We start from the raw sequence: 27,810 nt of genomic DNA, 5'->3' as shown, positions 1-27,810 counted from the left end.
TACTGTTATCTGATGTATTAGGGTTTATTTATCGTATTTTAAATCAGTTATTGCCTGTAGTGTTACTTGTATTTTGACACTGAAAGATGAATATTTAATCCCACTGTGTGTGTAAAGAACCAGCTCGGGACAAGAGGTGAAAATCGGCAAAAGCTGACTATTTCATTTCATAGTCCCTGGTTTGGTTAAACTTTATTCCAAACAAAAAGGAAAGTTTTCAAGTCGTAGATAACCTTTGAAGTCCTCTGTACTTGCTTGCTTTATATGAGTTTATACAAACAGTGTGCTGAGATTGCATGAAAGGATGCTGAATGTGTGTTAGTACACTCGGTGAACCCAGGTGCTCTGCTTTCAAGTGTTCCCTTCCTGTTTGCCCAGCAGCTATTTCATCCCAGCCAGTGACCACTTCACAGCCCCGCTGTTTTCTTTCTGGGTGGACATGTCAGCTATGATCAAATCAGACTTTTGTTAAGAGTAAATTTCCTTTCCAGACATAGCTGATTACTCCACCCTCCTTTACCAGATTTGATATGCTATGAATTTAGTCATTAATTCCTGGACACTTCTGTGTATTTTTCTTACTGAAATAGTTAGGCAGCGATTTCTCGGTTCCCATGAGAGGCTTGTTTGCAAAGGATTAAGTAGCAGAAAATTGAACTGCTTGAAAAGGTTGGTGTTTGGGGAAAGCTTGGTTATTTTATGGGAAACCTTGAAAAAACAAAGTTGCAGTATTTCACCGCCCTTTCGGTGTCTAAAACCAAGAACCAAAAGTGCTTTAGGGACCAGTTGGAAGGATCGGATCAAATACTGCATTCAATATTTCATCTGCTCCTCTGTTGGTGCAGATAAAACCCACAATTCAAGGCACGTTTTCCAGCATCGTGCATTAACAAGAAGGAGGCAGGAAGCAGGAGACAGCTTAGTATGTGATGGAGTTTTATTGATTCACAGTAATGATGAATGAATGGATTGGGATTTGTTGCTCAACTGAAATATGCTTTTGATTCAGCCAGTGTCAATCCACAGATATCCTCACTTTCCTCTAGCAGGAAGTAAAGCTTATTACTTTCACACTTTCAATTTTAACCTGCAAAAATAAACAAGTGGATCACTTTCTATAAGAGTGCTGACAAAAAGAGCAGCTCCTGTTCATTTGGTGTCATCGCGTATATGCGTCACAGCTAAAGCTACAGCTACAGCGACTCTTAATCACATGAAATGAAGTGTTGTTTTTTACTCTTTAGATGAGGTCAAAGTCCCTGAGAGCACAGCTTTCTGTGAATGTGAATGTAGATAAGCACCACATAGCTCACACTCTCAGCTGTAAAGACTTAATAAAAGCAGAACTGGCCATGGAAAACTATGTCCCCGTGCTATGCCTACAGCATGGGTACAAATACAGTAATGTGATGACAGTGGTGAGTATGAACCAACTTCAGTTATGGAAAATAGTTTTTAAAAAACACACACAAAGAACAGACAATTGTTATATGTCAAAAGCAACTGTACAAAAGGACAAAAAAATATCATTAAACACTTATTTCAGACCTTCAGCCCTATCCCGTAACATTGAATCTGCTTTTTAAGTCAGCCTCCTGTGTTTGGTCAGGTGGGCATGATTATTAAAAAAAAAGATTATTCAAGGAGGCTACAAAGTCATTTTTAGCCTTCTTTGTGGAGCCAAAATCACACAGCACAGTGAGGAGGAAGATCATTTGCTCAAGAAGTTAATTAATTCTACATTTGTCTTTCAAAGTGACATATTGTTTCCACTACTTGTCCTGGAAAGTGTCCATTGGAAAACAACAGTCTTAACAGTTATTTAACCACTGAGACAATAAGCCAAACACATCAAACACATTAATGTGGTAAAACAACATGATTAACACAAGTTCCATGTTGTAAAGAAAATGGAGCTGAGTCGTTGCAAAAAAGTAAGCGAAGAGAGTGTAGGAAATATAAATTTATATATTTTAAGCAGGCCCCGCTTCAGTTAAAATAAGGCCACTGTTTACTGTGTCGAAGCATGAATCGAGAGGTTTATTTTTTCTCCCAGACAAACATGTTGTTCTCGTTGGGGAGCTGAAAATGCCAGCTTGTGGTCGCTGTATGGCTGCCTACAAAAAAAAAAAGGCAGCTCTGCTAGTAAAAACTGTAAGTCTTTCTCCAAACTTCATCCCATTCTCTCTTTCTGTCTCCAACTTTCTGAATTATTTTCTTTCAAACGCCGCCTCTTTCCCTAACTCCCTCAGAAACGCAGAATCGTTCTGCTAGTAATAGTTCTTTAGTTTGTCTAAAAGGGGACACCCCGATTCTTGCTCTTACCCTGATTCCACAAGTTACAATTCCATAGTGTTTCTTCATAAAGCACATGCTATAGCCCTAACCTTAACCGTAACCTTAAGTCTAACCCAAACAGATGTAATTAAAAGGCTTTTTATATGCTCTCTAAAGCCTGCCCGCCTGCCTACCACAAAACTGTGGTTTCACCAGTTTTCCCTCCCATCGGAGAGGCTGGAAGAGAAAATCTGTACAGTTACATTGGGTTTTAATAACTCAAATAAAATATATGAACAATTATTCAGCTGCATAAAGATATTGTTCTGATACTATATCCAGTAACGACTGTATGAAATCACTTCTTTCCCTTGTTCATTAACTTGGAAAAACTAAAACAGTATAGTTAATTATACTCCAGCTAGCTAAATCTTTACTGAGCATGCTCTGTATGTGTAAAGAGTGAATAAATAAAGTTGCAGCATAAATAGAAAATTGCATATGAAAACTAAACACAAAAGTTCTTTGTTCAGTTGAACACCATTAAAGTCAGTTTGGTGGCTGATTAAAAAAGTATGATGGGGAGGGGGGGGGGGACCAGAATACTGATGTTGAAAAGATAAAGTGCTTTGTTCCATAAAAATCATTTCACCTCTTCTAACCTACTCTAGATGAGAAGCAAAACTTTGAGCGCAACTACACTGAAACAAATGTGTTTTTTTAAAAGCCAGCGCACATGTAAAAATATCAGACAAACAGTGAAAGTACACGACTCGACTGTTCCCCTGAAACTCAGTGAGGTTAATATGAGATACAGTATATTTAAAGAGCACCAATATGAAGTTATGTTAAAGAGGTTAGGAATTATTCAATAAGTTAGAGAAGGGTTAATTAATGCAAACAAAGCCAATTAGAGCATTTTGCTAAATGTACATCGTATCCCCTATTTGCAACAGAAACTAACTACATCATCTTTTTGTTTTTTTGTCAGATTTTCATATATCACATCTTGAGAATATTTTTTCCCAACAGCGACCGGCTTCCCCAATATCTTTGTGACGAACTATTTAAAGCAACGTTATAATCTTTCATGCGTATATTTTTGAATAACCCACTGAAGTTACAAGTCGTCCACATTCACAAAAATCAGTACAGTTAACTTAAAATCAATATCCAATATCTTCTTCCTCAAGTGGAGTAAAAAAAAAAAATGTGGAGCTGTCCGGCACCTGTTGCACTCATGAACGGAGTCCTTGCAATGGTCACTACTGTGAATCTTTTATGAATCTTTATCCACAACTGTGAAAGAAGAGAACAGGCGCCAGTTTGTGTGTTATTGTGGGTCTTAAGGTCCAGAGGGCCTTTGACCTCCGCCCACCCTGACAAGTCTCTGGGCCCCACTTGAAGACTGGGCCCTGGAACAGGCTACACAAAGTTGTTGGTGATTTGCCTCTGGTGCTCGAACAGGTCTTCAATCTCAGCACTGTATGCATCACCTAGAATGGGAAAAAGAACATGATTTGTCAGTGGTGATTAAGGTGAGAATCAAGACCATGTTAACATTACGACTTTTTTTTTCCTCTGATGTCAGCCTGCTGTGTACCAGGTAGTAAATTGTATGAATGTAGTGTATCTGACTATCATGGTCTTTTACTGTTTTTGGATAAATCAGCAACTAAAACAACCAAAATCAGAGAAAATCTGGAGGAATATTGGGCCTTAATTCAACTAATGAGAACCTATTTAACCTCCATAATAATAACCTACCTTCACTTCCTAGCTTAGCTTAGCTTCCTAGCTTAGTTTACATTATGTTGGTTAGGAAATAAAGTCTGCAGATTTTCACTATTCGTTGTCTTTTTAGTATTTGATCAGTCTAGAAAAGGTAAAATTATCATTATTTGTCAGATACCCTTAGTCTATACGACCTACAACCGTGAACATAATTTAGGTATAACGTTGTAACAGCTTTCTGAATTATCACTGCGAGCGTCACATCAGAGAAAAAGGGCCGCTATGAGGTGAATATGGAGAAGTGACAAAGTGTCAAAAATGTTCTGTTCACACCTGCATGACATCCGTACATGTAAGCCCTGTGGCCGTCATATTTGCACCGACATCTCATGACGTTGTTCATAAAGTCAGACTCGGCCATGTCCATCGAGGGGTTAATTTCCACCTGCAAAACACACAATGGAATAATAGGTATGTTGTCAATAACCTGTGATTCCATATCACAACAGGCTAGCAGACATTTCTGGCCTTCTGACCTGAAGGTTGCCACTTTTTTATTTCACCGACAATTATAAGAAAAAAAAGATCATTTATCACTTTGATGTTCTGATTTTGTAACTCCAACTGGCCAAGCACATGGTCAAAAAACACTCGACCTCTTCTCTCCACACGCTGAAAAAGCTGTTACAATAAAGAACACTTGCATATAAAATTGTCAGAGGGCCGGGTATTAAACAGCACTCGTGGCTGCTGTTGTTTTATAGTCAATCCTTTTCTCATCTATAAAAAGCGGGATGACTTTTCCATACTGTATTCCTGTGTTGAAAGATAAACCCGCTGCACTTTCTCATAGACTTGATGTTGGAATAACCTTCACTTGGTAGTCTGCAGCTTTGCCTATGGACCGAATAACGTGGTGGTGAACACTTGTGTTATGCAAAGCGTGGAACAAAGTGGTAGGTCTTTGAGGAAAGCCCATCGTAAAAAAATACTTTATAACTTGTATGAAAACATGTCAGAAAGAGACTTCTTCCCACAAAAAACACGATAACTGGCTTTATGAGAGGTTATGCAACTTCTGTGTTCATTTGTGGAATGTGGTTGATGCCCAGCGTAGCTCCTGCAGGGGACAGATCTGCTCCTCATACTGACGCAGGTATGCAATAATAAGCACTGAATCAGCTTGAAAATTAAAGTTGCAATGGAGTTGTTATCCATAGACGTGTTTGCATGTCTGAAATCCATCTTATTCTGAGGGCTGCCATACACTGTGCTAATAGTCTGTTATTTACAGAGCAGCTTCATAACTGCTGATACAACCTTTTTTCCTAATCTGGTCTAGTGATAATACTGAGAAGTCATTTACTCTAATAGCTGCTCTGTAAACTGCAACACCCACTTTAAGTACATGTTACAGCTAACGGCTACAGGGAGAAAGAAGTCAAACGACACTAAAATAAACGGAGAAAACTTTTTTAAAAAAAACTTAAAAGTGAAAAAAGTCTTCTCTTTGAATTTTTCAAATTACAGCGTTGGACCGGAGCGTGTGAGGCTTTCGCCGAGTGCCGGTTCGGTGGCAGAACGTGTTGCTCAGTGAGAAAGTGGCAATAAAAATAAAAACAGGGCAGGAGGAATTCCTTGGTGGCAAATTAGCCGTTTCTAATGGAAGGGGGGGGGGGGGGGGGGGGGGGTAATTGGTGTGTTTCATTAGCAGTGGGTGGTTCAAGGGAAGGCCTGCTGAAACCTTCCTGTGAACACAAGGATCAGAACAGTTTGGCATCATCTGCACTTCAACAGATCAATGTAAGAACACAGCGGAGGAGAGCTGCACTAAAAGCCTTTCTGCAGCCTTGGTTAAAAAAACTGAGTCTCCATTTGGCTTACTTTGTGTTTTCTCTTGTTTTTCTCTCTTGTTCAAAGTCAAACTTGGCTGTGTCCTCTTAGTGCTGGTCTCCTCAAATGACTCAGATTGAGTCTGACCTCTCAGACAAACTGAGCAGCAGCAGTAAATAACGCACAGTGAGACATTTGTGGAGCGTGATTGTCAGTGTGAGATCTGAGGACGCTGCAAACCAAGTTGGGATCAGAAGTCTGAAAGGGGGAAGAAGGATAATGGGAAATAGAGTCCTTGATGTGTTTGAGTTCAGTGCCACAATGACTCGACTTATTGACCGGGGTTGCAGTAATAACAGGCAGAGGGGTGGTTGAGGTGATGAGGCAGGGCGGGAGGTTTTTACTAAAATAGACAAAAAAAACCCAACCAGTCATGTTGAAATCCACCTTAAGAGCCTTTGATCTTCTCATGAACTCAATCTTTGGCTTCAAAGGAGGATTTAAACATTTGGGGGGGGGGGGGGGGGGGGGGGGGGGGATCTTCTTTTTGAGAGTTTGAGGAAAAAATTGCTATACTTTTACAACTTGTATGCCATATATAAAGCTACAGCTTGCAGCTTTGCAAAAAGTCAGGAACCTCGGAGTAAGAGGTAGCCTAGATTTGATTTATTTTTTTTACATAACAGGTTGTAGATTTCTATAGCCATGTTGCTTTGTAATACACATTTTTTTTACATTGTTATTATATATATATATGTAGGTTTGCATTTAATTAACCTTAAAAGTTCAGATGATTGACCCAACCTGCAATTTTCTACCTGATTTTGTCACACATTCATCTGACAAAGATTTAAGAGGGATAGAAACATTGGGACATTTAGTTTTCCTTGGCGAGATGCAAAGTTCTTCGAATATAACTCCTAAATAGTGAAAAAAAATAAAAAGGGATTTTGTACAAAATGCCAAACTATCCCTATAAACACAAAGTTGGTGTTTGTTATATTTCTGACATCAAAAAATAAACAGTGAACTTTTCCCTAACTCCACAAGGGAAGAAAAGTGAAATATAAAATAACTTCTGACCTGGAAGATGTAGTCTCCAGGACGCACATCTGTGACGTCGACCCACTGACAGTCGATATCGTGGCGATACGTGTCCCAACAGCCCACAGAGATGCCCTGATCTCCCATGTTATAGCAAGAGAAGCGCTTCTGGACTCCTAACACACACACACACACAGACAGATTACATTATCAATCACAACATCAGAGCTCATTTAATGCTTAAGAGTCTTTAGCTTCCTGAATTGTGTTCGACAACATATGAACGCTGCTTTTTCACATGAGCCATTTCACCCCTGATATAACAAGCAAATGGAGAGTGAACAAACAACAACAGCACTGATCTAATACATTAACCACAAAGTAACAGACTAAATGGCTGCAGCTGAAATATTGATATTAATTTCCTGTCACTAATGGGACACAGTATTTTAGTGGGACTCATGAATAGTGAACATTACCATCAGGGCAGTACGTGTCCTCCAGACAGAAACTGGCCTTGTGTCCCTCTGCAACCCTCGTGCCGTTCAGAGTCAGCAGGTCGTAATGTGTGAACACCTCGATGCTGTGGTAGTGCCTGGGACGACAGAAGGGAAACTCCAGGTGAGAGTGTGTGTATGTGTGTGTGTCTGTTCGTCCATGAGTGTGTGCATTTATGCTAAGTGAACACTGGCTCACTATGGCTTGTAGCCTAATGACCTCACTGCTCGAACATGAGCGTGGGTGTCACCGTAACACCTCTCACAGACGCTTGTTTTAGCGGCAGCTATGTTGAGCTGTTTACTCGTTGCGATTGAATGGAGGGCTTTGAAACTGGCGTCTATAGAAGTGATTTGTTGTAACAAACTGACCGTGCGTGGGCCACCCTGTCCTTTGTATTACAGCTGACCTGTCCAAACTGGATTTCCACAGACACATGGAATGAACCGGCTAATGAACCTGGAGAGATGACAGCACTGTTGCAGGCCACCCGTAATGTCCCGGGATAAATCTCACACAAGCCGTCACTGTGGCTTCAAATGGCTCCTTCTTCTGTCCTGACGACATGCCTCAAAGTGCTCTCGTCATCTGACAAGAAGCAAACTAACTGAGGGGAGAAAACTGCTACACTGAATGGAATGTGTTAACAGTGAACCTGAGGACAATATTTAATCTATTTCAACCAATGGACAAAATGCTGCTGAGGCACGATGCCACACAAGGCCTCTTGTGTTTAATGCTTATGTTGCGTGCCGACCCCGTGTCAATCTAAATGTGCTCTGGCACTGAGATCACACTTCAGCTTGTTTTCTTTCCTGGCAGCAATTGAACGCAATTAAATTAAATATAACTTAAATTACTCAACGTGAAGGGAGCTATGTCATTAATGCACGTACAAGCTATTTTGTACTTGGAACAGGTGTTTGTCAGAATGTTTTTGACAGCCTATAAAAACTCACCTGCATCCAGGACACTCAAAACCACAGTTTCCTCACTTGGAACGTCGACAAGTGCAACCACAACATCTCACTTATAGTAAATATTTAAACAGTTGTTCCATCGCTACATCCCATTAACTCTATGTTACGCCTCCCTAATTCTTTCAGGGATGATTTACCTGTGACACTGGTGCCATGTCCAGCTCTCTCTTGTTGCTTTGGGTCTGAAATCGGAGCGACCCAGGTTCATGATTCGAGAGGAGAAGCGCAGAAGACGCCGGTGACCATAAGGCCAGTTCATCCTGGCAGCAGATGAGGACAGACAGTTCTCCTCGTTTGCACAGGTGAGCAGGTGGAGAGGTCTGTCTTCCAGGTAGGCTGTCTCCTGGACCAGCTGGGCATCCAGGACGAGGTCAGGTGCAGCTGAAGAAGATTTAAAGGTTCAAAGTTAGGAGAGGATTCAAGCAGATTCAAGTTGAGGAGATACAGGAGGTTGGTTGACTTACTGTCTGAACAGCTGACCCCAGCAGCCTTAGTTCCACCTCCTCGAGGACAGTGGACGTGGTTGTTTCGACGACATTGTTGAATGGAAAACTCGGTGCCCACACAGTGACTTCCACTGAGAATCACATCAGTTGCAGTTTGGTCACCAGGCCAGTACCAGGTCTCCTGTCAAAGGGAGGGCGGTATCATCGTTCATTGTCGGCATCATAGCTCATTGTCTTTCACAGTGAAAACAGAGGCTGGGACTATGGATTAGTCTCCATCCTTTCATTTGTTTAAACATCTGTTTGTTTATTCTTTCATCTATAACTTTGACACTGCTGATGGGTTTTTGACACATTTTGGACAAATGACCCCTCTCATCTGACATTTTCACAATTACACTAATTAGTTTAAAGGAGGGAGTGCTACATTGTTTTGTTTATTTGGGACATCATGTCCATTATTTTTTTAAAACACTGAGAAACAACGTTTGAAAACAGTTGAAGGGGGATTTGTTGTTGCATTTTTCAAAATCCCCCCAGTTAAGGGGAGGCACGATAATCAGGAATCAAAATGACAAGCTTGCTTCAGTTATTTATGTTGTGTTGATCAAGTGTTCGGTTACCTGATGAGCGCTGGCCGCAAAGCCCAGCCCGAGCTGTCTGCACACCACCATGGCCTCGTTGATGCCCCAGTTTTCACTACACACAGATCCCCATCGCTTACGCCCTCCGATCTCCATCAGAACCTCCACACGGCCCTCCGATGGGACTCTGCCACCAGCAAGCCGCACCTAGAAACGGATTTGGTAAAAGTAATTCAATCTTTGTTATTCATTAATGAGAGCTGATTGGTATATATTTTAATAGTGCAGTTTTCATACCGTGTTTTCTATGCCAGTTTTAGGGACGTTACAGCGTACTGATGCATCCTGGCTGTGTTTGAATGTCCACGGTTGGACTTCTTGGAAGTAGCAGTCTAGGATTGAGCGCTCTGATCCCATACACTGCACACTGTTCATATGGATAGGTCCAGTACCTGAAGAGGGAGGAGGAGATGAGGTTAGATTTTAAGACTCTGCTGACAAAAATAAAGCAAAAGAAATACAGAAACCAGAATAGCATGGACATAACTGCGGGGGAATATTTCCTGTGCACAGTTAAGGGCCACCCAGTGTAGACACAATGACATTAGCAGACTTTATTCTTCAAGGACACCGCACACATAAAAGGATCTGTATTCCATGATGTGCTTTCTCTACTTTAGTGTGAAACCCGACAATAAAAAGCTCCTATCTGACATGATAAAATGCTCCTACAAGCCGAGCAGCAGCGCCACAAACATCTACTTTGGGGATCTGTCACACCTCATCACACCCATTATGTAGCTCGAAGCAAAACAGCAACAACATTGTGTGTAGTCCACCACCCCGGGTGAGCAAACAAGCCCAAATCTTTGTCAACTAAATAAAAGACTTTCTCTAGTATGTTAAAAAACAGATAATCTTGAAACAACATAAAAGATAATGGGAAGGATTTGTGAAAGCAAAGATCTGCTGCCGTACAGATGGTAGTACATGAAAACAAAACACAAACTTTAGCGTCAGTGTATTTCTAAAACAAAATGCACAAACTGAAACAAACAACCTTTAACCACATAATCCGGGGGAAAAAAGAGAAAAACCAACAAAGAATGGGTGGAAAAAAAAAAAGAAAACTGAAATGGTTGAGGATAGATTGCAGCCTAACTCAATCTGTCTGTGTTGGTTTTAGTAGATTGTAGGCCTGCTTCCATACTGGTCACCATGCGTGGGATCAGACGTATGAAAAAGAAACATTTAAACCACTTCCGCCTCTATCTGCATGGTAAAGGCCACAAAGTAGATTCCCACTGTTTAAGTTACCAAGACAAACACAGGGGCCACTGTTTGAAATGCACAGTGACATGCTGTATTTAAATCTCAGTTTGGGAAATCCACGAAAACCCAAAATAACTTCCAAGAAACTGACCACAAACGCTTTACGTGATCACAAACACACACAGGCATTCTGGGTGTTTTACTTCCGTGTGTACCTATAGCACATATAGTATACGTACTTAACAGTGAAATAACAATGTTGGTCAGAAACAGAAACATTGTCCCTGTAATTAAAGTTAGGTGATAAATGTAATGGTGATGGGACTGACAGAGCTGGAAGATGGACTCTGAAACAAGATTAGAAAACGTTTCTTCACTCTCTCTTCTCCCTGACTCCAAGTTTTCCAAATGATCAAAGATGAATTTTGACATCAAATGTCTGAGACTGACAGCAGATCCAGCACTTACATTGCAAATGTGCTGGCTTAAATTTTGGTATTTACAAGACACACTTTGAGCTCGGTCACCATAAAATTGAAGCTGGCAAAAGCCACCGATAATTTGCACAGATTAGAAAATTGACTTTTCGAGGATGGAAACTGGATAACATGGGTCACATTCTTGTTGAGAATAGCACAAATAGTTGGTTAGTGGTTGCAAGGGACACCCTTTTCTTTTCCGCTCTGAAATTACACTCCGCTTTTGGACACATTAATGTTGTGTATGTTGTTTTTTTCTTTTTAGTGGAACTTCTCTTTCAATGCTTCAAACAAAGTTGTTCTGTCATCATGTAGCCGTTTCTTAGCCAAGCGCTTAAAACATTTTAGTTTGTAAATAGATCGGTCTGTCTGTGGGCTTTAAGGCAGTGGGAGCCAACTGGCATCAGAATCATGTTTCTTTTGCAAATGGGATTTCAAGCCGGCTAACCTACAGGCCTAAACAAGTTAAGTAGACATGGAAGTGCCAACAACTGCAATTTTATAAATGGACACATGTGGTTGGCTGATAAGCAAAACAGCAAACAAATGATGTGGCTTGTTTTTGCCTGAAAACAGGAAACATGGTTGTCTCCTGTCAGCTAGCACCACAAAAAAGGGCCCACAGCAGCTTTTACTGGAAATATGATTGAACATCTTTAAATATATATTTTTTTTTTCAGACGTGTCAGTACTTTCTGATACCATCAATGTGAAAATATTTGTTAATGTGAAAATGTTATTATTTTAAAGAACATGGTATGGAAAATTTGACATATCCTTCACTTATCCAACTGGAGGAGGTTGTGTGTTTCTCTGTGTGCGGTGTGTGTTTGCCTGTAGTTCTCACTAACTGCTTTCGTGCATTTAACAAATCTGATCATTCAGACAACATTCAAAGCAAGGATATCTACCTGATCTACTTAGCCAGTTAAACAAAACCCTTATCACGTCTGAGCATCTCAAACGTCACACACTCTCCTGTGAGGTCCTGTTGGTTTAAACGGCTCACTGGCAGATCTGATCTGATTCTTTTCTCACATGCTGTCAAAAAGCAAGTGCACCTGAGCGTTATCAATGCAGATGCCTTTTAAGATACAGGAAATCCAAGAGTGTGCACACACGCTTACAACTTCAACGTATGAAGCACATTTTTCTTCTGAGTGAGAGTGTCTTCTATCAAAGAGTCTAATTTAGGCCTTTACCAACGACATATAGGCCTGTGTTTATGTGGCCTAAGAACACATGGGAAATTATATGTCACAGTAAAATGTCTAAGGGACTGCATGTTATAGAAGGGAAGTTATGAGAAGACTTTGAAGTTCAATCACTCGGCAATGGCAGTACATGTAGAAGTACAGTAAAGGACGGAGACACAAAAAGGGAGTACTGCACTGTGTGGGTACAGGCGGATGTGAAAGGATTTCTCAGAGACACTACAGCTTATGATATTTTGAATAATTACGCTTACAGGCCGTGTTTTAATCGTGAAAGTGCAATGAACACAAAGCAGAATATTTTGGGTGCAAAGAGAGTTTGCACATGTCCAAGTGGTGTTAAAAAGTTGTAAACGAGGCTGTGATTCACATGATTAGTGAGCGTCATTGCTCTCAATTAAAACCAGTATAATGTGTGAATAAAAGTGTGTGTGTGTGTGGATATTCTCTAGGAGCCAGGTGTCATTTGCATGTGATTTAATCAAGGTAAACACAGTGGACCGCTGTTCATTATGGCACTGTGCTCTCAGACACATTTATCAAAATAACTGTCCCGCTGCCTGTAGGTGACTGCAGCAATGAAATGAAGCTTTTAATACTGAATTAGGCAGCAGGGAACAATAAATACAAAAGAATTACAATCACTGACTTCATAAAGAGCTGCAGACTAATTTGCAGATTAAATATTAGTTTTGACGTTGATTAAAATGCATCAAATAGTTGCACAGGGTTCTAAAGTGGTGGCGGAGGAATTTTATCCCAGAATCAGACATAGATCATCTGTAGATGTTTATTTTTAGTACAAAATCTTTTAGGTGTTTTCGCCCAAATACCAACAACTCAACCTCTCCTCCCAACCGTGAACCATACACTTCACATTTGTCACCAAAAATGAAGAAAAAGGAACTATATAGCCTATTTAACAGTCAGATGAATGCCTAGTTCCAGTGATTGACGTTGCTGGCTTTTGCACTCAAGTTTACTGAGCAGAGTATAGAAAACCTGCATTTGTAGGAGTGAAGAAGGAGTAATAAGAGGTTAACATAACGGCTAAACCTGCCATCTGACAATTAAAACAGAGCCACATCTTAGTGTTAGAATCCAGAGCCTGATTTGAACACATATACTCAGACATATATGGCACAGTTAAGAAACCTATACATGCTAACACTTTCAGGCTTTCACTTCCATAAATGTAGCTTTGTGGTTGGATCAGAGAAAACCTATTTCGGGTATAGAAAATTTAAAGCTTTCTAGCCCTCCTGACAATTAGACACCTCTCCCTCAGACTGCTGGAACCACGATGAAGCTGAAGTTTTAAAGAAACGAGTGAAGGTGCTGATTGAAACCAGACGACAAGGAGTTCAAAGCCTGGTGAAATTAAAGTCAGGCTTGAAAAGGAAATTAAGAGAAAGGTAGCGTGTATGACATCATCCACACAGCACCACTAAAACAACTTCGTAGGTTATCCAACACATACAAAAATATCATTTCTATGATCAACTGAGAAGCTTAACCAGCAGACTGTCATCCCACATTTCATCTTGATCAGCGTGATTAGAGACTACACCCTAACCCTGAGGCATCGGGAAGCCGTTCTCACATCTTCTAAGGGTGGGGACGCCACTAGCACAGCTGGATGTCGACTGAATACGTGCATCACCAAAGCTGAAATTTTTTAAAATCGAACGGGGAAAAGACCACAGGACTCAGTTTTCACACAGTAAACTCAAAGATCATGTCTGTGGATTTTCTTAAAAAATGCAGATGTAAACCACCATGGCTTACGATATTTCATTTTGTGTGTGTGTGTGTGTGTGTGTGTGTGTGTGTGTGTGTGTGTGTGTGTGTGTGTGTGTGTGTGTGTGTGTGTGTGTGTGTGTGTGTGTGTGTGTGTGTGTGTGTGTGTGTGTGTGTGTGTGTGTGTGTGTGTGTGTGTGTGTGTGTGTGTGTGTGTGTGTGTGTGTGTGTGTGTGTGTGTGTGTGTGTGTGTGTGTGTGTTGGCAACTGTGCATGGTATTTCCTCAGCTGGATGCCCTGGCACAGTACTCATGTAATCACAGCTAGAGATACAGCAATAAACACACTTGCAGCTTCAGGTAACATACACAGACAAACACACATGCCCATACATTATCCGATCAGTCAGGGCAGACGGGTGCGGCGTCTTGAGATAAGCTAAACATCAGCAAAACACTGGAGAAGTCTCCCTGTGTTCTCTAGAAATCCATGACGCATGATAAACACATCAATCATCCAAACTGCAGATCAGACTGCAAAGATTAAATGTGGAGTTTTCCAGAGTTTTCCTGTCTGAGTTGATTAAAAGTGGCAGCTGTTGTGTCTCTTACCTTGACCCATGAAGGCTCCATGCAGGGCATCCTGGGCACTACCAAAGCCCAGTTCTCTGCACACCACACTTGCTGCAGTTCTTTCCCACATATGGTCCACAATGGTCCCCCATTTTCCATCTCGGAGCACCTCCACACGACCCTCGCCCAGCCTGGGGCCGGCCTTCAGACGTACAGGCTGTACAACAAAAAAACACTTAGCTTACATACAGTTCATAAACATAGTGTTGTTCTTCTTTAAAGGCCTAACTTTATCAAGCTTACCACAACTGGATAAGGGGCCTGGGGTCTTCCTGAGGAGATGCGAGCAAACTGAGGTCCTGGTACACATTTGACCACTGCGTGTCTCCCGTTCTTACAAGGGGCCGGACTACGGGGGATTGACAGCTGAGCGAGGCACTCTGACAGGGAGTTCTCCATGCCTCGACAGTGAACTTTCTCTACCCAGAATCCTTTCTTCTTTGCCATGAGGCTCAGTCTGGAAAAAGGAGAATGTTTTTTGTGATGTATTCTTGATGCTTCATACAACTCCTTTTTTTTTTTTTTAGTATTGCTCTTAAACATTAAATATTAATGACTGAATAAGCAACAATAAAATATCAAGTTCAGAGAAAATCCAGCAGATTTGAATGACTGTGCAGGCAATATAGACACCCTAAAACGTTCATCACATTGTCATGACTGTGTGAGTGCTGCTGAAGTTCAAGAGATGGCTGTTTTCCAGCTGAGTTCTGTCCAAATGAAGAAATCCAACATAACATAGTCCGTTTGAACTGTAACAAAATCAGTTGTGTTGATGTAGTTTAAAGTGTTCCGCTATCCATTTCATAGGTGGAAGTTAGCATTCACAATATGCTCACAAGATTTTTTCATATGTAATGCTCAGAGTTGGCAGCCCAGTGTTTTAGGAAGTTCAATACCCCCTAGCTGACCCTCAGCACCTGTCCTTAAAATATGTCTACATTCACCAGGTAACACTTGGTGTAAACAGCTTCATGCCTGCTGTGTGATTGGTTTGAGGTCTAAATGTGTAACTTTTCATAATAAATACCCAAATGCCCAATAAAGTACAGCTTACTCAGAGTTAAATGAGAATATTTTGGTTTTGGATTGAAGCACATTTTAAAAACTTTTTTTGATGTGTGCTATCAGGTAAATAAACCCTAAATCACATAGTTGATACTACTTTTGATTTGGATTCACAGACTGTTTAAATGAGGTTGAACTAACTCATCAGCCCTGCAAGTATCTTACTGCTGCTGTTATGAAATGAATATAGTCAAATATTTTTATCTTGGGGCTCTGTCTTAACCTTAATGTCTGCCTGTGTGGAAACCTTGTTTAGAAAGATGCATGTAGATAAAGTTAAATATGGCAACATGAGGAAAAGTTGTATTTCATTACCTGGTTGAAGGATCTGCTATCTTGGTATCCCATATTTTCCTGTAAAAACACCAAAAGAACAGATGGATGTTAGCTCTTTTAAGATCTGTGTATTTGTTGAGGCTACAAACACACGTCATCCTGTGAGGTTGATCCGGGCGAACAATTTCTCATGCAAGAAGCAGTGACTGTAGGATAAACTGTAGCACCTGCTGTCGGTTTTATATGAAACACGGCCCCCACAGTACTTGTCTGCCACAGTAACGGCACAAACACGCAAAGTAAAGTCATTCGACATCGGTACTTTGTGATGACTGAAAATGGTCACAGCTCAGACACTGACTTTATCGCAGAGATGAATAATGCAGCTCCAAATAGAACATCTGTGTATAAAACCAGAATGAGCTGTGCGTGCGGCTTTGTGGTGAGGGTGAAGCGAGGTAAATCGACGGCAACAACTTGTGTAGCATTAGGAGGAATGTACTGTTCTTTTTCTCTTTTACTAACTTCGCTTTACGTCTCTCTCTTCCTTGCTTTATAGGATCAGTAGTATATTTCCATCTGGAATGTGGGCTGCTTGCTTTTTACTGTGTTTATGTTTAGAGTTAACGGCCAGTGTATCATATGTTCCTGAGCTGTAACAGCACTTCCTGTCACCAACATAAGGTTAAGTGTTCGACTGGAACCTGCAGCTGGCTAATTTTTATCTAAATAACCCACCTTTACATTAAGTCACATCATGTACTTGCTTTTTAAACTAGTTTGAACCCTTTGAAGTGTAGGACATCTGCAAAGCTTGTTGCAATACTGTGCCAGAGTTTGTACATAACTACAGGATGTACAAGCTATAAAAGGATAAGAAAACACAATATATTTTCAACCAGATCGTTAACCTCTAAAGCCACACGCAGTCCAAAAAAAATCATGACATTCAACATCAGTGATGTACAACATTTCTGGGAAAACATGGTTTGACCAAGCACGATATGCAAACACAAAGTCTGGCACTAAGCGGACATGCACGAGAAATGCCAGAAGCAAAGAAAGATTTATGCAGCGAGTAGACAACTGACTGGAGAGGAAAGCCGGCTGTTCTCTTGGCTGACACATAAAGCTGAAATGCCACACAGACCATGCCAGGACATCCTCAAACCACTACAGAGGGCACGCAGCATCACCAACATTCACATCAATTACACTTAAACACTCAAGAGAACCACACGCTACAGCCTGATACTACAAGGGGCCCATTATTGGCCGATATGGCCTTACAACATACATTCTGTTGGAGCTATTTAGCTGCTGATTTCCCAAATATTCTAAGTAATTTATACTACATTATTCAATGAAAATGGCAGAGTTTACATTGATCACATTTATCCAAAGGCTTTCTTATAATGTCTTCCAACATGCACACAACTCCTGAATATTTCCTGAAGTTTTTGGTGTGAGCTGCATTTGTCAACTTGAATCTTTTTTAACCCGACTTTGCTGGCTAACGATAATTTTAGCTAGGAAGCATTTGAATGCTAACATTAGCTTTTGTCTGACTGTAGCTAGTGGGTTTTAAAATATGTCTTTAACCTTGAGTGTCTAATAGTCCTCCAGATTTTCTCTAGACTTCTTTCTTTACAGTTGCTGACCAGTTAGAAAGCTGTGATAATGATTTGCAAAATTCCCTATAGATAAACAATTTATCATCTACAGTGATCCAATAATTATCATTTGAGCGCACCAACGTAAAGTTTAAGTAAAAATAAATGGCTGCTTTGTGAATGTTTGGCTCTAAAGTTTTACCTCCTTAAACTGGCATTCATTAAAATCAGCTGGTGAGCTCTGTGAGCAACAAAGCACGCACATTTAATCTCTGTGTAGCTTTACGTCAGCATGGCATCAGCATATTCTTTTGGCTAAATATGTGGCTACTGACAAGCAAACACAAAAAACCTCTTTCCTGACTCATGCAGATTTCAGTGGCATTGCCCTTTAACGAAAAAACACACCCGAGTATATTTGTAAGAAAAGTCAATATTTGAATTTCTGACATGGACTCCAAACGTTCCTGTAAAAGGTAAGAAAAATAACACAAACAAACTGCAGATGATGGAATCAAGAGAGGCATTGTCACTCACATGATGTGATGTGGAAGTTTGTTTGTGTGAAGTCATGGACTGCTGACTGAACAGTTTCCAAAGGTCACATAACGACCTGTTTCCTGAAGCTGTAAGTAGTCAATGGGCCAGAGGAGATGAGGACCTCCCATTTAAAATATTAGTTTGGTAGGTACTTTAATTCCAGAAAGCATTTATCAAATAGTGGCATGTTAACATTACAGATAATCATTTTGAATAAAATTCTACTTTAATTTTTAAGAAAAAGTGCCGCTCATTGTAGACCAATAGAGTGCTAACATTACAAACATTTATAAATAAAAACAGCCTAAGCAGCCTGGCTCGCTAACTTTCAAATTGTCCAACATTAGACCTAAGGCAGAAAAAATCCTTTAAACCACATGCATCGCTCTTAAAAAAGCTGCATGTCATGTCACGAGACTTGCTGTAAACTGTGACTCACACATTGTATAGAATTTAGCACTTGTATTTTACAGTGTCTTGTAAAACATCTTAAATGTGTCTGCCATGTGGCTCTGCAGTAGCATGTCATCGGGGAGAGACACTGAGAAACATGCACATTCACCCTAAATTACCCATGATGTGGCAAACATGTCTGTGAAATGTTTGTGATCTCACTACAGTCTGTGGGCCAGCCATGTTCACGATTCTAAACAACAACTAGACTAAACAATCTTCAAACTGTACCCTAGGTCCTTCCTTTGGCTGGCTTATAGCACAGCTTCAAGACCTTCTTTTCATGTATGAACTCAAATAATCAAGACCTTAATGGTATAAATGTAAACGTAGTATGAGAAGTAAAAACTGTGTTGCTGATACATCAGTATTACAAGTGTTGCTTTGCTTAGCTCAACAGTGTATGCAGCACTTGTTGATGAGCCAACAGAGCAGAGTCTAATGATAGGGAGTCCCACCCGCCTGTTAAAGACGAGCATTACACCACTGTTTGGATTTCCTAACCCTCGCACTGCTCACTGACTTTACAACTATGTCTACTAGTTTGGATTTTAAAGGAAAAACCAAACCGTGTTTTGTTTAATATAAAACTCTTATTAACTTGTTTTAAAAAGTCAGTAATGCAAGAATCAAGTTGCAAATCAAATATAAATGCAAAGACAAGACAAAGCTTTTTGTTATTTTGTGATCACTTTAGATAACGGTTAAATCAACTTCGCTTTGCACTTATTTCCATTTGTGCTGATAAAATGCAGTGAAAAGAATCAGCTTCACCTGTCAGGGATGTAAATGATGCATACAAGGAATTTGACTTCTTTTTTTACGTTGCTCTTAATGTTTGAACATGCGTTTAAGGAAAAGACGATAAACTACATAACACAAGACGAGTAGCACAATGAAGAGAAAGGAAGCTGCAATAAATACGATTAAACAGCTGATATAGTTTGCTTTGTAGCCCAGGGGAAGATGGGTTTATAGAATTCAAAGTATTCTAACAGAGCTCTGATGCAGTGAATATATCTCCTTCTTGCATCAGAAAACACAACTTTTAGATGGTGGTACTCATTTTGGTAATGAGTGTGGGCAAAATCTAGATGTGTTGACCCTTGTATACCAAACACAAGGATTAATGCTTACATGTATTACATCCTGGTTTGTAACGTGCGTATTCAGCTCTTAAGTTAGCATTCAAATGCTTGGAATTTTTGTTTGGAATACACATCATTATGTGCATTTAAAAGTTGCCCTATTTCTCCCTAAGGGGCCAAGATTAAACTCTTGTATTAAACAGCACATTTTGAAGCCAACATGTGGCATTTTAAAGTGTTTTAATTTGGCATTACTTTGAGTATGGATGAAAAGGATCTTGCATGTGAAACAGTCTTTAAATATTCCCGTGCAGACCAGAGTGAGCTGATAGGAATCACTTTCCTTGCACTTAGTTTTGCCAGTCGGCCTTCACATTTAAAATAGCCGCCATCCTGCATACAGAAATTAAAAGATGGTGAAATAAATTAGAGGGAAGGTCATTTGGGAAGATCACACAGACATCAGACGGGAAAACCAGACTCGGTCACATAAAATGTCACCCAAAAGCCTGAAAATAATACCCTCATCATAAGGAAATTTTGTCTGGAACATAATTAAACATAAAATGTTGGTTAAGTCTCCAAATCACTACGGTGACAGAGAAAGACAGACAGCTGCTGACACAGCGCGCCCCGCTGCAAACTGCCGCTCTAATTGGACATATTTCACACGAGCAAGCGAAAACCTGGCCTGTCTGACTTCAGTTCTTGTTCTTTCTCTCCATCTCCTCTTTCTCTTGCTACTTTCTTCCTCCACCTTCCTCACCAGGTCTGTCCTATACTCTCGCACACACACACACACACACACACACACACACACACACACACACACACACACACAAAGCTATAATTGGGGGTGTTTTTTCACCCTCAGCAGAAACCCCGTAGAGCCTTGGTCATGACCAACCTGTAATTACAGCCTCTTCAGAGTCTCATCCAAGAGACACAGGGAGCCCAGAGACATGGTACGGTCCAGATTTTCTAAGAATGGACTGAGAGAGTCCAGGAGGGGAGTGTCACAGACTATATTTGGTCAAACCATACAATCCATCCTAACCTTTCCTGTCAACTGTTTTAGATGTTTGAGATGTTGCATAAACTGCACATCCGATTGTCTCAAAACCAATTGTTTAGCTGTGACTCTGCTCACATTTTGTAATCTTAATTACAGTGGCAAATTTAGTCAGAGTGCAATCCTTACAATTACGTCTAAGTCAAGGCTGCAACAGCACAACCTGTATTTCAATTGCTGCACCGTCTGTTTTATGAAAACATTCTAATAAAATAACACACATAAGGCTTTATATTTTCTGCAAAATAACTCCAGTTAATCACATGAATGCATGTGTACACTTTGAACCAGTTTGAGGTATAAAAACACACACCTACACATCAAGAGAAAACATATATGTGTGGAGCCAGAAAACAGGTACAGATTGAAAAACAAACATCCTGGTGGTTTGGATGAGCATGGCGCCTGAGATACAGCAAAACATCAGGTCAAACCCAGGACAGGCAGACAAAGACATATCAAGTCATGACCGCCACCATAAAAAGTCTACACAATTCCATATGTTGCCCAATTACACTGTACATTTAGCTGCACAAGTGTTGGATAAACAGTTTTTTCCACTTTGATGTGGCTTGGGTCGAAAACCAAAATAACTTATGTAGTGTTATTCTGTCTTTTCTTTGACCTTAAAGGGAGATTTAAACAACAATATTCTGAAACAGCCAGTGAGCAGATTCACTGCAGGCTTCACTCCAAGCCCTTCAAGCTACAGCAGCCCCGACCCCCTCAATCATATTTCATTTCTTGGAGAGCAGCCAAATCTCTTACGTTGCAGCCATACAATTCCTCCAATCTATTTCCTCCCTCAACTAATACTTTTTCTTCTCATCTCCTGTTCTTTGCATTAAGTGGTGAATCTGTGCAGCCATAGAAAATCACAGAGAGCCATGCAATGCAATGCATCACACCTGCAATGCGGGGAAGCTCTGCTCCAATAAACGATCCTGTAGAGTCGTGTACAGTCAGGCTGTTCAACGACACCTCATTCAGAGGACCTCTTTTATTACTGAAGATATGACGCCTGGTGATGCCCTGCTCCAACAATAGAATCAAGTTATAGTGTCACAGTGTTCCCAATAATGCAGAGTTCAGACAGAAAAGCTTAAGTCAAGGGCAATGTAAAAATACTTTCAGTAAACGAGTGTGCTGCAATAGATTATTTGTAAAATGAATAAAAAGTAAGAAAAGTCAAGAAAATTCACAAGTGACCCTTTCATCAGTTACAGAAGCACAAGAAATCCAGCGCTTACAGAACTGAGCAGATGTTGCAGTGTGTCATTTGTTGAGTCAGAAAAGCCTCGCCAAAAGAGAAAAGGAATAGTTAGACTGTGAATCACCTAGAACCGGCAGCAGTCCAGAACTAGGATCCAGCTGGGTCCCCCTGCTACTGAGGGCAGCAAACGGTCAGACACTGTTCATTCCTATAATAACAATGTACTTATTCTCTACTAATGTGTGGTCCTCCTGTGGTTTGAGAGCAGAACCATCCCAAAAACCACTGACATTTTTTTTTTTTGTAAGTGGGAGGAGAGGAACTGTAAATCAATGTCAAAGGGGCAAAAGTAACCAAATAAATACGATGCATTAATGAACATGACTTATTACGTAAGTGTCAACATGAGAGTATGCACATTTCCACTTCTGGGCTGGCTTTCAATACCAAACAATTTAAAAAAGGAACTGTCCTAATATATTCAATCACTTCTTTTTTTGAAAGTTAAAAGTGTGACGCATACAGCTGTGTTAAAATGAGTCAACACCCCTTAGTGCAGGATAAGTCATTAGACATGTGACATTTTAGAGGAAGAAAACTTAATTATTTTGATGTAAAAATACTCGGATAATGTTTTATTGAAATATATTTGGCAGATAAAGGAACATTTAACACATGAGCTCTTCATTAAAACCGGGAAAATGTCTCATTTCATGGGGAAATTTAACAATACTTTATCATGAGAATAAATTAAACAGCTGAATTTGAGAGGATTTACTACATTTTATGAGGCGCCAGTAGCGTACTGGTTAGTGCGGGGGCCCCATGTATAGAGGCTATGGTCCTCCAAGCGGGCGGCCCAGATTTGAATCCAACTCATGGCTCCTTTCCCGCATGTCGCTCCCCACTCTCACTTTCCCTAATTTTCAATTCTATTCATCTGTCCTGTCTAAAGAGTAAAGGCCCAAAAAGCCCAAAAATAAATCTTAAAAAAAGAGATTTACTGAATTTGTATGCAACATATTGAGCGTAATTCTTTGTGAAGACAGATGTTCTTGTTTAATTGGTCCTTAGACTTGACTCCTATGTGATTTCTTTGGTAACAGAATAAAAAAACACCAATGATATTCATCCCAAGTGCGCAGCCACACACACAGGTGGAGGGGGATGTAAAAGTGAAGCGATGCATGGCTGACTCAGGCCTACTAAGACTTTCCTGCCAATAAGACAAGTCGCCTCAGAAAGACCCTTATACCAGCTCTGCAGTAGCTGCCTCTGTCTCACTCACGGTATTGATGGGAGAGTTAAAGCACAATCAGCGCTGATATTACAGCTCAGCGTGAGAATCTAAAAGTTAAAGTGGGGCTGTTTGTCTGAGAGCTGCAGGCTGAAGATAGCATCGGGGAGAGACGGGGAGGGAGAGTGAGAGAGAGGTAATGAGGTGAGCAGAGGTGATTTGACTAGAGAGGGGTGTAGAGAAAGGGCAGTAGAGAGGGGACAGGGATCTCTTTATCATCATCCTGGGGCTGAAGAGGGGAGGGGGGGAGTAAAGAGGGACACAGGGAAGAAGTGGCTGGAGGAGGGAGATAAGGCCAAAAAGGCCTTTACTCAAAGTGGTTTTAAATAGGATGCCTCTGTTGTTGGTTTCGTTGTTCTCAGGATTTGTTTTATTCACTTAACAATGGGATGAATGGCATAGCATGGCGCCCTTCTGAACTTCAGGCAACAGCTGTGTTTTTTTTTTAGTATTAAAAGGTGAGTTGTGCAGCAGGAAAGATGTATACTCACTTGTATGTTTTGACATTGTGCTGAGTGGCCTCTGGGAAGCCGAGCATCCCACACACAACCCGGCTGCTGTTGAGACTCCAACCCAGGTCACAAACTTGCCTCCATCTCCCAGCGTGCTTTACTTCCACCACACCCTCTGTTACCAGGCTTGTCTTCTTGGTAGCCATGAGGATTGGACGAAGGCGCACCTCCTCAATTTGCACCTTGCCACGGCCCTTTGGACAAGAGACATGTCATTTCTATCGTTACATGACTTTCTTAGAAAAACATTGAGCTGCGTCAGCAGTGATAAACTGATACCTGATAGTGGTGCCGTTGGTATCTTGGGATCTCATATTGATGTCCATTTCCATAATAGCCATAGCCTGGATGCCTCCGGGTGGTCACTTGGCCCTGCCACTGAGGTGCAGGGCTGTTATTGGACCTGGTGATGGCGGTGTAGTTTCTGCTTGCCGTCTGGTCCAGCCTGCGCTCAGAGGTGCACACCACCCCCAAGTCTTCACTGTGTTTACAGTCATTCACCCCCCAACCATTGTGTTTGCAATCCTTCAGGGACTTCTCTGAGCCGTCACAGCGTACATTATCCATCCATATTGGGCCTTGTGAAAGGATAAACAATTCATTTATTGTGATTTTCATTGACTGTTCAATAGACAAGCTGGACAATGCATCTATACCAGGGCCCAAATCAGTTCCTAAACACCTAACACTTGACTTTTACAGGCACACTGATTTAGGGTTGCACCTAAGCAGCGTGTTTAGCTGTAGATACACGGTATTTTACAAGGCAGGGCACTATAGATCCTGCTCCTTGAATCCACTCAACCTACTCTTTAATTTGGATTTAAAAGCAGCAGTAAAGAACATCCATAAACCACAGCAAGTGTTGCACAACTCTGGCAAACCAATGCTGTCATTATTCTGACAGAAATGCCCTCTTATGCCCCATATATTTGTTCTGCGAGCCTGCCAGGCGACCTTAATGAGATTGAGACTCCGAAACCCATAACAAGTTATCTTTGTCACTTTATGATGTTTGTTATTTTGGATGTCTTAATTGGAAAACTTTTCATGAAGCCATACGCTTAGCTTGTTGTGGGACAGCCAAACTATTCACCATAGTCTCATAGCAGCAATTTGGCTCTGATATCAGGCTCAGGTTAAAAAGCTAAAATGCTGTAATAATGTCCATATACTGTGTTCCAGGTTATCAATTGCATAAATTATGAGATTATCCAATAGCCACTGGAAACATAGTGGAAAATGAATATCCAAAAACAGCAACATATTAAGGGAAAACAACATATAACCTCTAAAATTTGCTAAAATTTAAAGATTGATTGTATTACATAAAATAGGATAGACATGCATTCCCTGACAATGGTGTTATTCATCACGAGGTCTAGAAATCGAGCCACATTTAAAATAAATCAAGATATTTGCCTATGCATTAGGTTCTTTGCCCCATAGCTTGTGTAAATATTCAGCCACTTCCAAGCTAAATATGCTGTTTTGAAAAAGTTTCACAACAGAATGGCTGAATGCTTACATTGGGCCTACTTGTTGCCTAGCTTTATAGCTCAAATTTGTTGTATTAACCTAAAATATGTCCGGGTTTCATTACGGATTTTTACTGTAGTTTATCGACACAGTTGCTGATTCATACAGAAGTGACGAAAAAGTACATAATTTATGAGAATGCTAATATTTATGCAAGTTTACAAACTGAAACACATCAGTAGTACACCACATTAGTTCAGCGTTGTAGCTTCCCAACCCTGAGAAGGACATTAATGCAAAAGTGGTGTGTTTCAGACTCCTGTGGGAACTCACATATGAAAGTGTCCCAAACCTGATTTGAAAAGATCAGATTCCATGTGACTTGTGCTATTCACACTGTGTAAAAAAAATCAGATTGAAGTTACATAAGAATAAAAAACAAAGAAATTCAGGTCACTTTTGGCTGCAGTGTGAAGGCAGTCTGAGACTTGTGATGGCCAGAAAACAATTGGTAAAGGATGGCTCTGTTCCAATAAGGTATATCTGTAAGCCACCAGTAAGAGAGAGGCAGAGGCAGGACTTTTAAAAATCTAGAAAAGATCAAATGAATTTAGCCCCTGTCAATTTTATAAATTGAATGCACCTGTGTCTTCCTACTCAAGATTTGAAGGTCTATCATAGTTTGTTATTTCACTCACTTCCAGTGGTTTGGCTAAAATACAATGGTTGACCTTTGACATTTTTTTCAGTAAACAGACCGAAGTGGCTCGTTGTGACATAATACCCGAAGTGTTCTCACCCTGTCCTTCTCCATACTTGGCGCTGTGTGCCCACGTTATACCACCCTGGAAGCCCAACTCTCGGCACACCACGTTGGCAAGTTTGATGTCCACTTCATCGTCGCAGATGGTCCCCCAGGTGTTGTTGTGCAGCACCTCCACGCGCCCTTCGTGAGCCTCTCGCGCATAGTTGCCCGCCAAACGCACCTTGGCGGCAGGGGCGCGAGGCGTCCTGACCTGAGAGGACGTCGTGCGCTGATGGGACGTCGTGAGCTGAGAGGACGTCGTGCGCTGAGGGGACGTCGGGCGCTGTGGGGACGTCGTGCGCTGTGGGGACGTCGTGCGCTGAGGGGACGTCGCGCGCTGTGGGGACGTCGCGCGCTGAGGGGACGTCGTGCGCTGGGGTTCAGCGCCAGCCGGGGAGGAGAGGGAGAGCAGCAGGAGGAAGATGAGGGAGCTCAAGCAGAGGGTGCGGGTCATCGTGACAGAGAGGAGGGGGCCTGCAGGTAAAGGTGTGACACACGCATGATTCAATATAACTATTTTATAAAAATGAACTTCTTTGTTTTTGAGTTACACTGACCAGTGGAGTTGTTGTAATGGTTTCTCAATTAGCCATGCAATTAGTTAAAAGCGAAAGGAACATTTCTCTGTATCACATTTAGATACATCTTGACACTGAAACGACCGTACATTAACACTGTAACTGTAACTTTCTTCACACAAGGGAGCCAGCGCAGCCTGGTTATAAAACAGACCAATGGTGACATCCTCTGGACAGAAATGTTCAGGTAGTCTTCTCAAAACCACTGGTATGCACTAAACTGTTATTAAAAGATAACTGAGCTGAGGCAATTACCCTTGCTTGCATAGCTTACAGTAAGACAGATGGAACATTTGTATGTTTCCACATTTGATTTGAGTCACTTATGCAGCATCAATCCGTGCAGTGATGCAATGGAAGCCAAAACGCATAAAAAATGAATACTCATGTCAAACGCAGGCATATAATTAGAAATACACAAGCACATTGCATTTACTGTGTATTGCAATTCACATGAATTAAGATTCCCCGAGGCTAACTAACCAGACAGCAGCACAAGGCAGGTTGTTGGAGGTTAACAAGTAACACAGCCAGGCATAAAAAGCAGGAGTGTAGGCAACCACTGCAGGCCACAGGACGACAGCAAACCCAAACGCACAAAGTCCATGTGATGCTTTGATGATGAAATTATAAAGGAGCAAACCAACAACAGGCAAACAGACTTTGAAGACACCCTTAAGTGAATCATAATGTGACTTGTCTTGTTTAAAACTTTTAGCCTGCTTCTTCATATTGTGTCAGATTAAAAAAGTAAAATGATAAAATATTTCCTCTTACATTTTGTAATTTAAGCAAACTAACTCGTTCATTCATCCAATGAAAGCAAATATCCAGAGGAGAGAAAGCATCTCAACCCTTAAAACACCTGTTACTCAAGCACTTAGATGCAAATATATAAATAATGAATCAAAAATATCTGTGGAATCAAGTGCAATAAAGATACTTTTTCCTTTAAGAAATAAAATCAAAGTATAAGCTAAGGTGAAAGTTCACTCACCTGGCAGGCAGCAAATGTTTGCAGTGCTGGACGTCACTGGTTAGGGGAGAGTGACTGAGTGAAGGAGTGTGTGAACTAAATGCTCT

At 40.9% G+C, this 27,810-nt stretch overlaps 1 protein-coding gene across 1 annotated transcript; it reads right to left on the bottom strand.

Moving 5' to 3' along the window:
- Positions 1-919: 919 nt before the first annotated feature.
- Positions 920-27,810, bottom strand: loxl4 (lysyl oxidase-like 4). The gene is made up of 15 exons (XM_061039777.1): positions 27,725-27,810; positions 26,144-26,623; positions 24,145-24,443; positions 23,845-24,059; positions 16,117-16,155; positions 14,977-15,190; positions 14,713-14,890; positions 9,694-9,848; positions 9,436-9,603; positions 8,831-8,993; positions 8,504-8,747; positions 7,368-7,483; positions 6,928-7,064; positions 4,345-4,456; positions 920-3,773 (listed from the first exon to the last, which is right to left on the bottom strand). The coding sequence occupies exons 2-15, from the start codon at positions 26,601-26,603 to the stop codon at positions 3,703-3,705; spliced, it is 2,571 nt and encodes an 856-aa protein (XP_060895760.1). The 5' UTR covers positions 26,604-26,623; positions 27,725-27,810; the 3' UTR covers positions 920-3,702.

Source organism: Labrus mixtus, chromosome 6 (assembly GCF_963584025.1).
Source record: "Labrus mixtus chromosome 6, fLabMix1.1, whole genome shotgun sequence".
NCBI classification, from domain to species: domain Eukaryota; kingdom Metazoa; phylum Chordata; class Actinopteri; order Labriformes; family Labridae; genus Labrus; species Labrus mixtus.
This window is presented reverse-complemented; position numbering and strand designations above follow the sequence as displayed.